Source organism: Hipposideros armiger, unplaced genomic scaffold (assembly GCF_001890085.2).
Source record: "Hipposideros armiger isolate ML-2016 unplaced genomic scaffold, ASM189008v1 scaffold_89, whole genome shotgun sequence".
NCBI classification, from domain to species: domain Eukaryota; kingdom Metazoa; phylum Chordata; class Mammalia; order Chiroptera; family Hipposideridae; genus Hipposideros; species Hipposideros armiger.
In genome coordinates, this window is record NW_017731439.1 from 657,372 (window position 1) to 669,303 (window position 11,932).

The following is an 11,932-nucleotide window of genomic DNA, read 5'->3' on the forward strand; positions in this document are numbered from 1 at the left end:
CAAGGGAGGGCGAACAGAAGAAGGTCCAGCGCTGTGTGTGCAAGTATCTGGGGTTGGTGTGAGCATCCTGAGGTCCGTGCAAACATCCTGGGATCAGTGTGAGCATCCTCGGGTTGGTGTGAGCTAAACCACAGCAGCCGTGCTGGACCCAGCTGGTTTAGGGTTAGCAGTGCCAGGGTCCGTTTCTCCTGACTTTGGCCTTCTTGGTCATTTTTGTCCCTGGCCAGTCTCTTAGCCTTGGGGACGAGGTAGTGCTTAGCAGGTTTGGGATGGGATTGATGGCTTTCAGGGACTCAAGGTGGGCCCCAGCTCTCCTACTTATGGTAGGGTCCCACAGTGCATCCCTTCCTTGTTCTCTACTTCCCTGTATCTCTTCCTCCCTCCCCATATCCTTTGTAGATGGGTCCTTGCTCAGATCCTCAAGGAGGTGGGGGAGGGCTTGAGGTCCCCCCTTGAGGGTAGAGCCCGTGAATACCCCTTGGGGCCGGTGGGAAGTGAAGGGAGGTGGGTGAGCTGTGACACCTCTGCTCCCTGCAGGTTCCTAGAAGGCGAGTGCGGACGGTATGCAAAGTTGTGAATCCAGTGGCGACAGTGCGGATGACCCTCTCAGTCGTGGCCTACGGAGAAGGGGACAGCCTCGTGTGGTGGTGATCGGCGCCGGCTTGGCTGGCCTGGCTGCAGCCAAAGCGCTTCTGGAGCAGGGCTTCACGGATGTCACTGTGCTTGAGGCTTCCAGCCGCATCGGAGGCCGTGTGCAGAGCGTGAAACTCGGTGAGTGCCACCTTAGCCCAGCCACCTCTCAAAGCCACTTCTTGTTCTCCAATACCTTGGCCCTGCCTGAAATCTTATTACTTTCGCTTCTTCTCTGGGGTAAGAGTTCCATCATGTATGCTACCTGGATGTTTTCCAGAAGCTTCCTTTGCCCTCTCAGTAGCCCTCTGAGGCATGCAGGGTGGGGTTCTGGCCTCCATTTTTGGAACGTGACCTAGGGTTCACAGTGTGTAGGAGGGAGGGAGCCCCAGAACCAAACTGTACTGGCAGTGGATGGACCAGTTTCTGTTTCAAAGAAGGGGAATTCTGTGAGCTTCTGTTAGTCATTAACTTTTGAGTATGAATGAGTCTGTCATGAGTGAGAATAGCTGGGACAGTAGAAGCTCAGGGCAGCAGAGGTGAAAGGGGATTTTGGGCTTCTTTATGGGTGATAAGCAGGTCCTAGGATTGTCTAGGAAGAGGGTCTGTCCAGGTTGCAGAGTAATGAGGTAATGAGGGCTCTGGAGAAAGCAGCTGGGTAGGAGACTTATCCCAGGGGTGGTTAGATTATACCAGGGGTTCTAGAGGGTAGGGAATTGCCTGAAACACAGCTGGAGGCCAGGGCTTCCCAGCCAGGAGGTTTGCCCAGTGAGTGGTTGAGCAGGTAGGGACCATGAAAATGGCCCAGTGGGACCATGCACTGTGGGCTGCATTGATCAGAGGATTTTGTCTCTGTGACCATTCCCTCATGGGCAGCAAGGCCAAGCAGATTCTCTGTGCCCACTTTTGATGGATGGGGCAAATGGCTCAGAGAAGTAGGTGGTCAGGCTTAGAATAAGTAGAGGCTGAGGACACATGGGGACCTTCTCTCTTCTTTCAGGAACTTTGATCACATTAGGAGTCTTCCCCTGTGGCATTTACAGGAAGGCATATGTAAAGTTGTGTCCATCTTCCCTTGGCACACACAGGCGAGTTTGCTGGCAGTAGGGCTGAAAGCACCATCCAAGGCACTTGTAAACCTGGGCACTGCCAGCGGGGAAGCCTGGGACTCTTTGCCTGATACCCGATTTGCTGGCCTAGAGCCTTAGAGAAGGAACGGCTTCCTTTGTGGTTCTTGAGTCTTGATAAGACATTTAGGGTCTGACATAGAAGCAGAAGATGGGAGGACAAATGGCCCAGTCTCAGTGGTAGCTGACAGCTGAGACATGCTGTTCAGTGAAATGATGGTACAGGCAGTGAGGAGGAAAAAATTGGGTTGCCCGAGGCTGAGGGGATACAAAACTGGACAGGAATGCTTTCCCAGAGGGAGGGAGGTTAGATGGGTCTCAGGTGATGGGGGGAATAGGGTAGTAGTGAGAAGAGGATGGGTCAGTACTTATGGAATAATGTATGTGAGGAAGACCAAGGTAGACCTGCCAGGAGAGGGGAGAGCATGTCTGGGCAAGGGCATATGTGCATGTGTTGTGTGTGCAGACACTCAGGGCTGAAAGCCCAGGCAGCAGTTGGACCTGCTGCAGTGTGAGAGGGTAGCTGTGAATCTCAGTGGTAAGAACAAGGGCTGAAGGCCAAAGGCCTCAAGGATACTGGGGGAATGACATGGAGGTAGTACCTGATGTCCTTTGGATGCAGGGGCATAGCAAGGATCACAGAAGCAGAGAGGGGGATATGGGAAAGGGCAGGAAATATCCTCAGACTGGGGCCTGCTCTGGGCCACACCATCTCCTGGCAGAGCCTGAGGGTCGGGGTGGGGCACTGACCTTGCAGCTGACCTCAAGCTGCTCCCCTTGTTCCTGCTTTTACTGAGTGTCTAGAGCCAGGAAGGGTACCGCATGCCTGGACATCACCTCCCAGTGGCTGTATGACTTGGAGCTCCCTGCTGTGCCCTGGGGGCGGGTCCCTAGGTTTACTAGGGTGCCTGCCCCCTTCTGCTCTTATTGGGAGCTCAAACCAGTCAAGATTCTTTGGGGAGCCCTAAACCTGAGGCTCTACAGGAGGATTACTAATAAATGCCCCCAGTGCCCATCAGGAACCCACTGGAGGCAGGGCACTGAGTTTTCAGCTTTTGGTGCCCTCCAGTCTGCCCACTTCTAATTAGTCCAGTGTGGTGACTCTGGAGCAAATCACAGAGTCATTCAGGGTGGCACTTAGCTATAAAGTGGAATCCATTTTATGCCACATGTGGTTTCACTGAAAACTTTTCACTGAAGACGTTGGTAGGTTGCCCGAGGGGGACCCTAATCTCTTTCCTTCCTTGTTGTGGGTGTGGAATGATCCTCCTGGAGAAAGGAGGGCGAGGCAGTGTTCTAGCCCTCTCTGAAGAAGTCCTCACTCCTCTACGGACCTGTTGTTTTCACCATCAGGACGCGCCACCTTTGAGCTGGGAGCCACCTGGATCCATGGCTCTCAGGGGAATCCCATCTATCATCTAGCAGAAGCCAATGGCCTTCTGGAAGAGACAACTGATGGGGAGCGCAGCGTGGGCCGCATCAGCTTCTACTCCAAGAATGGCGTGGCTTGCTACCTTACCAACCGTGGCCGCAGGATCCCCAAGGACGTGGTTGAGGAATTCAGCGATTTATACAACGAGGTAAGGTGTTGGCAGGGCAGCTGGGCATAGAGTACGGGGGCAGGGAGTGCCCTGGCAGTGTGGGGGAAGTCAAGGGACCTGCTGGGGTCTTCTAAGATCCTGGTCATGTCTTTGCACACTCTCTGGGCCCTGCATTTGGAACATCAGGACAATTTGTGGCTAGAATGAAGATGATGAGTGGAGAAGTCCTAGGTAAGAGGTTACCGGTACACATGATTAAATGTTTCTCCGGACAGGCCTTAAACACCTTTTATTAGATTTATTACTAGGTACTTAGGTAGTGATGTTGTTACTGATCCGAGATATTCTTGTAAATGGTAATTTTAAAAAGCTTNTTTTTTTTTTTAAAGAGTGATATGGGGATCATAGTCTTGTTCCTGACTTTAATGGGAATATTTCTAAAGTTCCTAATAAATATGCTATTTGAGCTAAGTTTCTGGTGGGTACCTTTTATCAGGTTAAAGAAATTCCCTTCTATATTTAGTTTGTAAGTGTTTTGTCATGAATGAATACTGAATTTTATCAAATGCATTTTCTGCATCTATTGAGATGATCATAGGTTTTTCTCCTTTTATTTGTTAATATGTTAATTACATTAATAAAATTTCTAATGTTTTCCTTGTATTTTTGGGGTGATCTTTGCCTTAGCTTAGGCTAAGTTCTGCTCTGGTAACAAACAGCTCCCAAATCTTAGTGAATTACAACAGGAGTTTCTTGCTCATGTCACATGAACACAGAGGATTGATTTCATGCCTTATTAATTTTAGGACCCACATTGATGGAGTGTCTCATGGTAGATGGAAAAGAGAAATGTTTCTGCTCAGAAGTAGCATGTGTGACTTCTATTCACATTTCATTGGTCAAATCAAATCAGTGCCTGAGTATTAATGTCAGTGAATAGGCAGACATACACTCCTCCTGCAGAAAGTACCTTGCAGGTTGGGGCAGTGAATGTTTTGTCAATAATACAATCTACCACAGTGGTCATGGTACATTCTATTTTAATGTGTTGCTGGCTTTCATGTGCATGTATTTATTTAGGCTTTTGCATCTATGTTTCCAAGTGACTCAAGATTTTTTTTTCTTGGGCTTTTCAGGGCTTTTCCCCCCTCCCTCTTGTGTTTTTAAAATAATTTGGGTAGCTTTACATCTTTTTACTATATACATTGGGTAAGTATGCATAAAATGTGAATTATCTGTTTCCTGGAGATTTAAAGAANAACCAAGAGTGTGAGTTGTAGAAAGTAGGATGGATAAGGTGGGTTATCGATCTGGGTGGTGATGCTTTGGGTCAAAAGGAGAAGGTGTTAACCATGAAACCCAGAGACAGGTTTCCTTGTGTGGCTCTTTAACCAATGCTGGAGGCCATTTTGAAGAGGTGTATCTAAGCAGGTGAAGCTCTACCTGAAGGTGGCTTCATAACAAATATGCAGCCTCCCCACAGAGGTGATGACTTTGAAGGGGGCTACTCATTTAATGTATTATATTTGTTAACACATAAATGTATTTATTTATGGAGCAAGGCTACCTTGATTCAAATACCAGTTCTACCATTTATTAGCTCGAGTAAGTTATTGAGCCTCTCTGGGTCTTACTTTCCTCATCTGTAAAATGGATATAGTTATACCTACCTCATAGTGTCATGAGGATTAAATGAGATCCTGATGAAAAGTGCTTAATGAGAATTGGGGTGGGTATTAGCCGTGAATAGGCTTGTCCCATTTCCCTTGGGTCACATTGGGAAGATGTCATTTAACCCAGAAGAGGAGACTGTACCCATACGACAAACCCATGTTCAGTTAAGGCTGTCCTAGTTGGTGATTGACACTAAGAGTCAAATAGATGGACTAAATTTTTTACTCCTCAGCTGGGCATTTTGGTCTCTAGTCAACGTAAGCTAAGGACTGGCTACCATGTTGGTTATTACTCAAGGAAGAAAACCCAGGTAGGAAGAGGCAAGTTGAAAGCCTGACTCCTTGGCAGTAGTACTGGGTGAGGAATTTGCTGAGGACTCTAGTTAAGGTCAAACACCCAGCATCTTGTGACTGAAGGGAGGAAAAATAAACAATTTAACTCATTACTTCTTTATACGTTATACTTCAGAGACATGTTTAATTCATGTTTCCATCTCATGTGGAGGCCTTTCCCTTGAGTGGAATGGTTCAGGGTGGGCAATGCCACCTTCCTTTCTCCACTCTGTAGCCCCATGGTCTATACCAGGGCTGGGTTACATCATTCAGACTTAAGGGCAGACGTCATTCCCATGAATGTGTGCTAACTGAATTCAAATTCACTTTAGGAAGGGAAACACACCACTAATCGGCGCCAGCCCCAGATGTGTGACCAAGGAGCCTGCATTTGCCCATGTCCTGGGAGAGACAGTGGGCATGTGGTCATGCTCACAACCCTTCAGTAATGCCAGGGTCACTGAAGAGCCATTGACAAGATCCTTAGTCCTTCATGCCCCAGCCCTTGCAACATTCTCTTACAACATCCTCTCTCCTTGCTGCCTACTTCAGCAAGACTGAACCACTTTGTACGCAATGCATCTTACATTCTCTCTCTCATCTTTGAGTATGCTGTTCCTTCTGCCTGAAATACCTTTTCTCTCCCACCCACTGCCAACCTGCCTATCTCTGGACTGTCCAAGGTTGTCTGGGTTGATCTTGCAACCCCTGGGTTCTTTCCTGTCCTAGCATGTTATATAGAAACAGCAGTTATGATGTTTCCCCAACTTGAGTGAGGGCAGGGGTTCAGGACTGTGTCCCCTGTCTGGCTCAACGTTACAACCTGTCAGACACAGAGTCAGTAAATATTTATTGAGTAAATGTTGAGACTCAGACCTTGGCCTTTGGGGATTCCCATGCCTGACCCAAGATTGGCTTCCTGTCCTCAGGGAGATCTGCCTGGTATCTGGTGGGGGTGATATACCAGGCAAACAGGGGAGGCAGTTGGACTCACTCCAAGGGGCCATTACTTTCTGTCGATGAGATGTGGATTGAAGTTCTTACCAAAATATGCCGGTGAAATGCATTTCCATTCCTTGGCACACTAGGGCCTCCCTGCCCACCACATACCCTGCCCCAGCATGGCCATCTTCCTAACCTGTGTTTGAGTCTTACAGTAAAGGGAGTGTCTTGGTCTGGCAGGGTCTCCTGGGAGATCAAACTTCAAGGCCCCTTCTGCTCCCCCTCCCCCAAAACACTGGTCAGGCCACCCCTCCAGACTGCCCTCCTGGGAGAGAGCAAAGCAGACATGCTTGGGCAGAGGTGGCAGGGAAACGGTTTGTGCCTTTAGTTCTTGTGCAGGTCTGGGTTCTGAAGTGGGTGGTCTGCTTGGCCATGTAGAACCCATGAGAGGAGGTTCCTTTTCCATAGGCTGGACAGGCACCAAGCAGTCCACTATTTGTAAGCAAAGGCCCAACAGCAGAGCCTCCAGGGCCCATCCCACCTCCCTCACAGGCCCAGCTGGCCTTTGAGAGTGGCATCTGGAGGAGGTTGGCTGCCCAGGGGAGCTTGCTATCCCCGAACCATGATGTGTTGGTGCAGTCTCAGTGCACTGATCGCCACGTTGATGCGCCAAGGGAGAGGGGTCATGGGCTCAGTATACCTGGGGACATCTGGGAGGTGGCAACTTTTATGTTGGAGCCCTTCAGTCTGAGATGGAGATAGGATGAGGGAGTATGTTTTCAGTCTCCTCGGATCTCTCTGGCAGGTCTATAACTTGACCCAGGAGTTCTTCCGGCATGGTAAACCAGTCAATGCTGAGAGTCAGAACAGCGTGGGGGTGTTCACCCGGGAGAAGGTGCGCAACCGCATCAGGGATGACCCTGAGGAGCCGGAGACCACCAAGCGCCTGAAGCTCGCCATGATCCAGCAGTACCTGAAGGTATCCTTGCTGTGTGGGAGCTTAGCTGAGTACAGGTGCCAGAGTGAAGAAGACCCTTGCTGGGAAGCCCGGGTCCAAGGAGGGCATGCTGCTCTGAGGTGCTGTTCTGACCCCTGCCCAGCCCTGGCAGTCACCTGGCTTCTCTCTGGCTCTTCCCACAGGTGGAGAGCTGTGAGAGTAGCTCACACAGCATGGACGAGGTATCCCTGAGCGCTTTTGGGGAGTGGACGGAGATCCCTGGCGCCCACCACATCATCCCCTCAGGCTTCATGCGGGTTGTAGAGCTGCTGGCCAAGGGCATCCCGGCGCACGTCATCCAGCTGGGGAAACCTGTCCGTTGCGTGCACTGGGATCAGGCCTCAGGCCGCCCACAGGGTCCTGAGATTGAGCCCCGGGGTGAGGGGGACCACAATCACAACGCCGGGGAGGGCGGCCAGGGTGGAGGGGAGCCCCTGGGGGACAGGCGGGATGAGGATGAGCAGTGGCCCGTGCTGGTGGAGTGCGAGGACTGCGAGGTGATCCCGGCGGACCACGTGATTGTGACCGTGTCGCTGGGCGTGCTCAAGAGGCAGCACGCCAGCTTCTTCCGGCCGGGCTTGCCCGCTGAGAAGGTGGCTGCCATCCACCGCCTGGGCATTGGCACCACCGACAAGATCTTTCTGGAATTCGAGGAGCCCTTCTGGGGCCCCGAGTGCAATAGCCTACAGTTTGTGTGGGAGGACGAGGCCGAGAGCTGCACCCTCACCTACCCACCCGAGCTCTGGTACCGCAAGATCTGCGGCTTCGATGTCCTCTACCCGCCGGAGCGCTACGGCCACGTGCTGAGTGGCTGGATCTGTGGGGAGGAGGCCCTCGTCATGGAGAGGTGTGACGACGAGGCCGTGGCTGAGATCTGCACAGAGATGCTGCGGCAGTTCACAGGTGCGACCTTGTGCCACCTCTGTCTGCTTCCACCTGCCTCTCTCCATCTGTCCATGACCCTCTGCCAGACCCTCTGAGTCCCCTGAACCGTGTGGTAGCTCTCCCCGCCACAGACTGTGAAACTGAGGTGGCACGGTCATTGGGAGAGCTGCCACCGGGTGCCAGGGCTCAGCCTTGGGCTCCTAAATTGCGGGCTCTTCCCTGGATGGAGCTTGAGACGCTCAAAACCATAGGCCCTGTGTTTCTTTTCTCTAAGGGCTGATGGTAAAAACTCAGATGTCACCACAAAACCTCAGACTGCTTATATCCTACTCATATTGTCTTGCTAAGAGATGGATTTGTGTTTTGTTGTCTGATGCTTTTAGTTGAATATTTTTCATCCATTGTCCTGGCAAAGCCCGAGAAGAACCCCTGAAGTTGGAAGGAAACATGATGATCTAGAATGTTTTTCTGATACGGAAATTAAGGCCCAGGGGGATGAGGTGTTTTGCTGGGGGTCACAAGGAGGCATGAGGGGTACACAGCTTGAACCTCAGCCTCCCTTCTCCTCCGTCCTCCATGCCTCCCCACAGCAGCCTGGCCCACCTGGAGCCTTGGAGGTGGATGGGAGTGCTCTGGTCAGGGTGTCTTCTGTGTGCGGCCATGTCTTATCCTTTCTTTTGGCCCTTCTGACTCCCCAACAGGAAACCCCAATATTCCCAAACCTCGGCGAATCCTGCGCTCGGCCTGGGGCAGCAACCCCTACTTCCGAGGCTCCTATTCGTACACTCAGGTGGGCTCGAGTGGGGCAGATGTGGAGAAGCTGGCCAAGCCCCTGCCGTATACAGAGAGCTCCAAGATGGCGGTGAGTGTGGGTGTGTGTGCAGGGGGTTCAGGGTAAAGAGGGGCCTGGGAGGGGCTGGTGTGTGTATTTTGTGTGTTTGTTTGGTCCAGGGGGAAGAGGGGAAGGGTTGTGTTCACTGAGGGGTGCCAAGGTGAGACAGGGATGGAGTGTCTCCTATAATGGACGAGAACGTAAGAAAATGTGCACTTAACATCTGGAAGAAAAAATGGAATCAAATTGAGATGTTAAACACTCTCTTGAGGTTATAAAAACTGAGCCATTTAGTGCTGTGCTGTCCAATGTGGTAGCCATTAGCCACATTCAATTTAAATTAATTACTTAAAATTTAAATTAATAGGTTAAAATTTTAGTTCCTGAGTTGTACTAGCCACATTTCAAGTTCAATAGCCTCATGTAGCCAGTGGCTACCATGTTAGATTATGTAGCTATAGAACATTTCTGTCATCATGGAAATTTCTATTGGACAGTACCGATTCAGTGGAAGTTTCCCCACTATGTTTTATTGACTGTTTTCCCCCAATATATTTCAGAATATAAAATCGAAAATACTGACCCTCCCCCCAATTCTATCAACCATATAATAAACAATATGTAGAGAAACATAATAAATATGAGAGGAATAATTATATTTCTCTTCCCATAAAGTGGATTTTGAGTCCCTCCCCCCAATTGTATACATACAATAAATGTTAAAACCCCAACAGAATTATATTTAAAACAGTCCTTTGGTGGAATTGGTGCTGTCACCAACCTGTCTCTCCTTCCGCCAACATGGAGCCAGCCAACCAGCAAGGTGTGTTGTGCCTGCCCCAGCTGTACTTAGGGGGAGAGAGGAAAAGGCCCTCCCTGGTGCTGCAGCCATCCTCCTAAAAAGCAAAAGAAAACAGAAATAACTATGGCTTAAACAAGACAGAAGTATACTTCAATTACACAAAAGGAAAATCCACAGTAGGTGTCAGGACCTGGTATGATTAGCACCGGGCTCCATCTTTCAGGCCTTCTTGTGGTCCAAAGAGGGCTGCAGAGGCTGCTGCTCTCACATTTACATTTTAGGTTGGAAGGAAGGGGTCCCTTGGGTTGAATCAGTGTATCTAAGCAATAATCTTGAAGCTAACTGGCCAGAACTTAGTCACATGACCACACCAGCTGCTGGGGAGGCTAGGATATGTCATTTTTTATTTATGGATGGCAATGGACCCAGTTAAAAATCAGGGCTTTGTTACTGAGGAGAAAGGATAATAGGTGTAGGAGTAGGCAGCTTGCCCTCTGCTAGAATATGTGTTCCCCCTTTCAGCATAACCACCTCCGTGGACTCCTTGTTGGTGGGTTAAAGCCTCACTTACTCAAAGTGCGTGGTCCGTGGACCAGCAACCCCAGCATCACGTGGCAGTGTATTAGAAATTCAGACTCTCAGCCCACCCCCAGACCTACTGAATTAAAAACTTCACTCTACTAGCTTCCCAGCTGGTACACATTCAGTTTGAGATGCCCTGGGCTGAAGTCCAAACTCAAGCTTGGAATGCAAGCACTTGTGCATTGCCTGGCCCCACCTAGATAGCCTGCTTTCTTGAGGTTGAGCCCTGGCTGTACCAAAATTGTCACTGCCCCTAAACAAGGCCTGCTTTGGTGCATTTTTGCTGCCACTTTCCTTCTTCCTGAAACATCCTTTGTCTCTATTTATCCAGCGTCTTCCAAGAAGCAGCCCAGGGTCCTGTCCTCTGGGAAACTTTGTGTGTCCCTTTCCCCAGCCATGAGCTTCTTTTCTGGGCTCTCAGCACCTTACCCAAACACCCATCATGTCATATATAACACCGTTAATAATTGGGTTTCGTGTCTGGCTTCCCCACCAGCAAGGAAGCTCCTCAAAGCAGCAGCCTGGTCACCTTTTATCTTCCAAGTGCTCAGAACAGTCCCCGGATCCTAATAGGGGCTCCAGAAAGGTTTGTTAAATTACCGCCTAACTTTATCGAGTGCTTATGTTCTTCCAGGTTCTAAGTGCTTTAGAGACATTATTTCACTTAATCCTTACAACCACCCTCAGAAGTAGGTTGTATAAACTCACTTTGCAGATGAGAAAATCAAGTCTTAGGAAGGTTAAACTGCTTGTCCCGAGTTCACTGGTAAGAGGCACAGTGAGCTTCCGAGACTGCAGAGCCAGGACTCTAAAAGCCTCAGAACAGACAGAACTGATGCCTGGATGTTTCGGGTAGAAGCAGGGGAAGGTGGCCAGGTGGGATGGGCAACTCCTCATCGTCTGGAAGCAGCAATACCTGCATCTCAGATGCCTGCTCATTCTTCTGTGACTTGTCGTATTGATGGAGGGCTCTGGGAGAGACAGATGGCCTCCTGTCCTGTCTTGCTCCTTCACCCTCACTTCCCTGTCCCCCACCCAGCCCATGCAGGTGCTGTTCTCGGGTGAGGCCACCCACCGCAAGTACTACTCTACCACCCATGGTGCTCTGCTCTCTGGTCAGCGTGAGGCCGCCCGTCTCATCGAGATGTACAGAGACCTCTTCCAGCAGGGGACCTGAGGGTCCTCACCACTGCTGAGCGTGTTCCTTAAAGAACCACTAACTCGTGACTGCCAGCCCTGCCCCTTGCTGCTTATACTCCTAAGTTCCTAATCCTCTGTAGGATGGATTTGTAACTTTTGTAGAGCTAGACACTCTGACTGGCTTCAGACCTGCCCCTGTAGCTTTTCCTTTTCTCCATGCTGGGTGGTAACCAGGGTAGGGCCCGTTGATTTACCTCTGTGCTCTGACCTCTGACCTCTCCTCCCCTCCCACCTCATTGTTTTAAGTGCCTTTACTACTTTGCATTCTGGGATAATAAAAGAGGCTTGCCTTTCCCGTGCTCCTCAGCTCCTCTGTTCTGTTTTCCTCAGCCGTGTATGTGTGTGTGTGTGTGTGTGTGTGTGTGTGTGTGTGTGTGTGTGTGTGTTT

At 50.1% G+C, this 11,932-nt stretch overlaps 1 protein-coding gene across 5 annotated transcripts in view; it reads left to right on the top strand.

The window, feature by feature from the left end:
• SMOX (spermine oxidase) overlaps nucleotides 1-11,850 on the top strand; it is a 35,299-nt gene extending 23,449 nt beyond the window's left edge. For 3 of the 5 annotated variants that reach the window (XM_019644647.1, XM_019644649.1, XM_019644648.1), the window contains exons 2-7: nucleotides 538-771; nucleotides 3,111-3,337; nucleotides 7,052-7,225; nucleotides 7,387-8,146; nucleotides 8,830-8,990; nucleotides 11,384-11,850. In XM_019644647.1, coding sequence (XP_019500192.1) covers nucleotides 564-771; nucleotides 3,111-3,337; nucleotides 7,052-7,225; nucleotides 7,387-8,146; nucleotides 8,830-8,990; nucleotides 11,384-11,521 — 1,668 coding nt within the window. In that variant the 5' untranslated portion in view covers nucleotides 538-563 and the 3' untranslated portion in view covers nucleotides 11,522-11,850. Of the gene's footprint in view, nucleotides 1-537; nucleotides 772-3,110; nucleotides 3,338-7,051; nucleotides 7,226-7,386; nucleotides 8,147-8,829; nucleotides 8,991-10,840; nucleotides 10,931-11,383 lie in introns of all 5 variants that reach the window. The other 2 variants (XM_019644652.1, XM_019644650.1) reach the window with 2 other exon arrangements.
• Nucleotides 11,851-11,932: the final 82 nt, after the last annotated feature.